The 3,406-nt window shown below is 39.7% G+C and overlaps 1 protein-coding gene across 1 annotated transcript; it reads right to left on the reverse strand.

The window, feature by feature from the left end:
• Window positions 1-718: 718 nt before the first annotated feature.
• On the reverse strand, window positions 719-1,645 carry LOC129327692 (olfactory receptor 2T11-like). The gene has a single exon (XM_054976446.1). The coding sequence runs from the start codon at window positions 1,643-1,645 to the stop codon at window positions 719-721; it is 927 nt and encodes a 308-aa protein (XP_054832421.1).
• Window positions 1,646-3,406: the final 1,761 nt, after the last annotated feature.

Genomic DNA, 3,406 nt, shown 5'->3' on the forward strand with positions numbered 1-3,406 from the left:
TATGCAGACTGGAAGTGAGAGTAGAGTCAGAATTCCCTTCTTCAGACCCCTTCATTATAGATAAAATCTAGTGAAGCTAGCATTTCTAAACAATAAATAAACTTACTGACATTTTGCTATTGGAAAATATTACAGAATGGAACAGAAAAGGGATATAATCTCTGCCTCCTAAACATTTAATATTGCTGTTTTTGATATAATACTCAAATTACTCTATATTTCCTTTCCAACAGGAACCACAGTGCCATCCCAAAATCACTTTCCTGGGAGTAAGCATCATTAAATAGATTTGACAAGAATCTGAGAGCCAAGCTACAAGTGATGCCTGACACAGGTTGGACACTTGTCAGCTTCCCTCAAGTTTTGATGGGAAATATAGGCATCCTGGTCTTGCAGCTGTAATGGAGAGCCAAGCTGTAAAACCAGGATGCCTACATTTCCCATCAAAACTTGAGGTAAGCTGACAAGTTGTCCAACCCATGTAAGGCGTCACTTGTAGCTTGTCTCTGAGAAGACATGCTTATGATTGGTCTCCCACTCTCTCAAGGTTATCGCTCTCTTTTCCTATTCCAGCAGAAGTTGTTATTTCCAGATTCCTTCTATTACCACAATACTGCCAAGAGAGCCACATGGAATTATTTAATTATATTTAATCCACCCCTGCGAGTCATCAATTTTATCCTAAGCAGAGCACTTGCTACAACTTTTTTGACATCATTTAATGATAATGTATCCTGAATAATTTTGTCAGAGCTCCCAAAACATCCCGATTCCTCAAGCTGTAGATGAGTGGGTTCAACATCGGAGTGACAATGGTACATAACACTGAGACAATATCATCTTGGAATGGCGTTCGATAAGACATCGGTCGCATATATTTGAACATGGCTGCTCCATAGAACAGTCCTACTACTGCTAAGTGGGAAAAACAAGTGCCAAGGGCTTTGTGGCTCTTTCCAGTTGACTGTAGGACTGTGACGAGGATGCAACTGTACGAGACCAGAATAGTTGATAAAGGAGGAAGAAACAACTCAACGCTAAGTAAGAGAGTGAATTTTTCAAAGGCAGACGTGTCAGAGCAGGACAACTTCAGCATTGATGGCAAGTCACAATAGATATGTTGAATCACATTTGAGCCACAATAAGGCTGCAGCAGTACATAAACAGTGGGCACCAATGCATGCGGAGTGGCACTACCCCAAACACCCACTGTCAGGGACAGGCAGATATTCCTCCTCATGAGAACTGGATATTGCAGAGGCCTGCAGATGGCGACATACCTATCGTAAGACATTGCAGCCAGAAGGAAGTATTCTGCAAGAGCCATTGTCATTATAAAAAATATTTGAACTGAACATCCTGATAGCGAAATAACACTCTTCTTTCTAAAGAAATCTCCAGTTAGTTTGGGGCCAATGGTGAGGGTCTGGCAGATATCCATGAAGGATAATTGACTGAGAAAGAAATACATTGGAGAATGAAGACCAGAGTCCACTTGAATCAGATAGAGGAGGAGACAATTTTCAGACAGCACCATAAGGAACATGATGAGCAGCAGACTCACAACAGTGGCAGGGGATTTTGTTTGGCTTAAAAACCCCTGAAGAATAAATTCGCTCCATAAGGTCACATTGTTCTTTTCCATTTTCTCTTGATTTGGGTTCCCTGGATCTTATGATAGAAAGAGAGAAATGGAGGAAAAAGGAAACTTTTGAGTGTTGATAGCATCAGTATTTTGTTTCATTCAATTCTGGTAAAATTAGGGATGCTTAAATCCCTAAATCCTGCCAATTTGGCTGATGTTCTGTTTGCCAATCTTAAGCAGGGAGTCATTTCTTTCCCAAGGCATTTGGCTGGTCATGAGCAGCTCAAGCCTGTTCATGGAATTACTTTTTGCATATTCAAACACTGCAGTACATTATTGGACAGGACAGCCACCATCATTTTGTGCAGGTGTTTTCTCAAACAAGTCCAACTAGTGTTGTATTTCCTCCCCCTACAGATCTGATATCACCACATGACCTCTGATAATGAATGGCATAAATAGTGAGCAAATCGATCAGTCCAGACATACTGTGATTATATATAAAAACGGTGCTTTTCAAAAAAAAGTCTTACCATTTAGTGTTTAAGTCCACATTATTAATGTTATTTTGCACATACATATTTTTGACAGTTCCCCCTCCACAGCATTTAATGACTTCATCTGACCATCCGTGACCTGGCAGAACTGATTTCATCTAGTATGGCTGACATGTATGGTATGTTCCCCAGCCAAACCTGTTTGGCATGAAGTTTACAGAATCCCCGGGTAAATCCTACAGCTTTTACAAAAGTAGAACTAATGTTTTCATGGCAACCCACTAAGATACCCATATATGTGATAATCGTCCATTATTTTAAAAATACTGTTTACTTAAATGCATGTTCAGAATATTTTTAAAGAGACAAAAATGTAACTGTAGATACATTATTGTTTGATGAAACCATTTATCTTTGTTCTTCTAGACAATGAGCCAATATTCACACCAACCACATTTTGGCTTGGATCCTACACCTTTCCCTTACTTGCACTTCTCTCTGGTGCTGCCAAAGCAGTCTTCCATTGCTGGGTGTATTTCTGTTGTCCCCTGGGCACTTTGCCTTTATTAAAAGACAATGATCAAGTGCAAGGAGAAGTGACTAGGAGATTGGGTTCCATGACAGAGAGGAGTCTTCTCAGAGATCAGAGAGAAGAGCAAGCAAAGAAAAGTTTTTGGACCCAAACTGAGTCTTATGTGTAAGACCCCCATGTGCATCTCAGCACATACTGTGCTGTGGTAAGGGAATGTAAGGGATAATTGTGAACAGCCCCATAACAACATTGATTTAAGTTATTATCATCTTTAAAATGTTAGATTGGTAAAAAAAGAGATTTTTAAAAAAAATATGCTGTGATACTTTCATGTGAAACTTATAAGTTATATCAATGTGTTTTTGATTAATATATGTAGTTCTGGTTGACTAATCACTTAAAGGGCAGAGGCTGGGCTGCATGTTGAATCTGTTCCTTGTAACAGGTATCCATCCCCTTCAGTGAAGAACTATACACCTGAACACAAATGGCAAATTGGAAGGGAGAACATGTAGCACTGGTCACATTTTCTCTATCAGGCAGATCTTTGGGTGCAGAGTTCACCCATATCCTTCTGGAACCCCTGGGGAAAATATATCTGTGTTACAGCTCTTGCAGTGATTTTGTGAAAATAAGTCCTCGAGGTGAACAGACAATTTACAAATAGAAGAAGCAGAGCTCTCCCATGAAAGATCCACCTTATCTGTGACCAGAAATGTAAGTTAAGTTGACAAGACTTGGGTATCAGGAAGCATAAAGCAAAGATCAGTTGTTAGTTGTGGTGCTTGTGGA

Source organism: Eublepharis macularius, chromosome 4 (assembly GCF_028583425.1).
Source record: "Eublepharis macularius isolate TG4126 chromosome 4, MPM_Emac_v1.0, whole genome shotgun sequence".
In the NCBI taxonomy this organism is placed as follows: domain Eukaryota; kingdom Metazoa; phylum Chordata; class Lepidosauria; order Squamata; family Eublepharidae; genus Eublepharis; species Eublepharis macularius.

Coding starts and splice junctions, on each gene's coding strand:
- LOC129327692 (XM_054976446.1), bottom strand. CDS start 1,645: ATGGAAAAGAACAATGTGACCTTATGGAGCGAATTTATTCTTCAGGGG.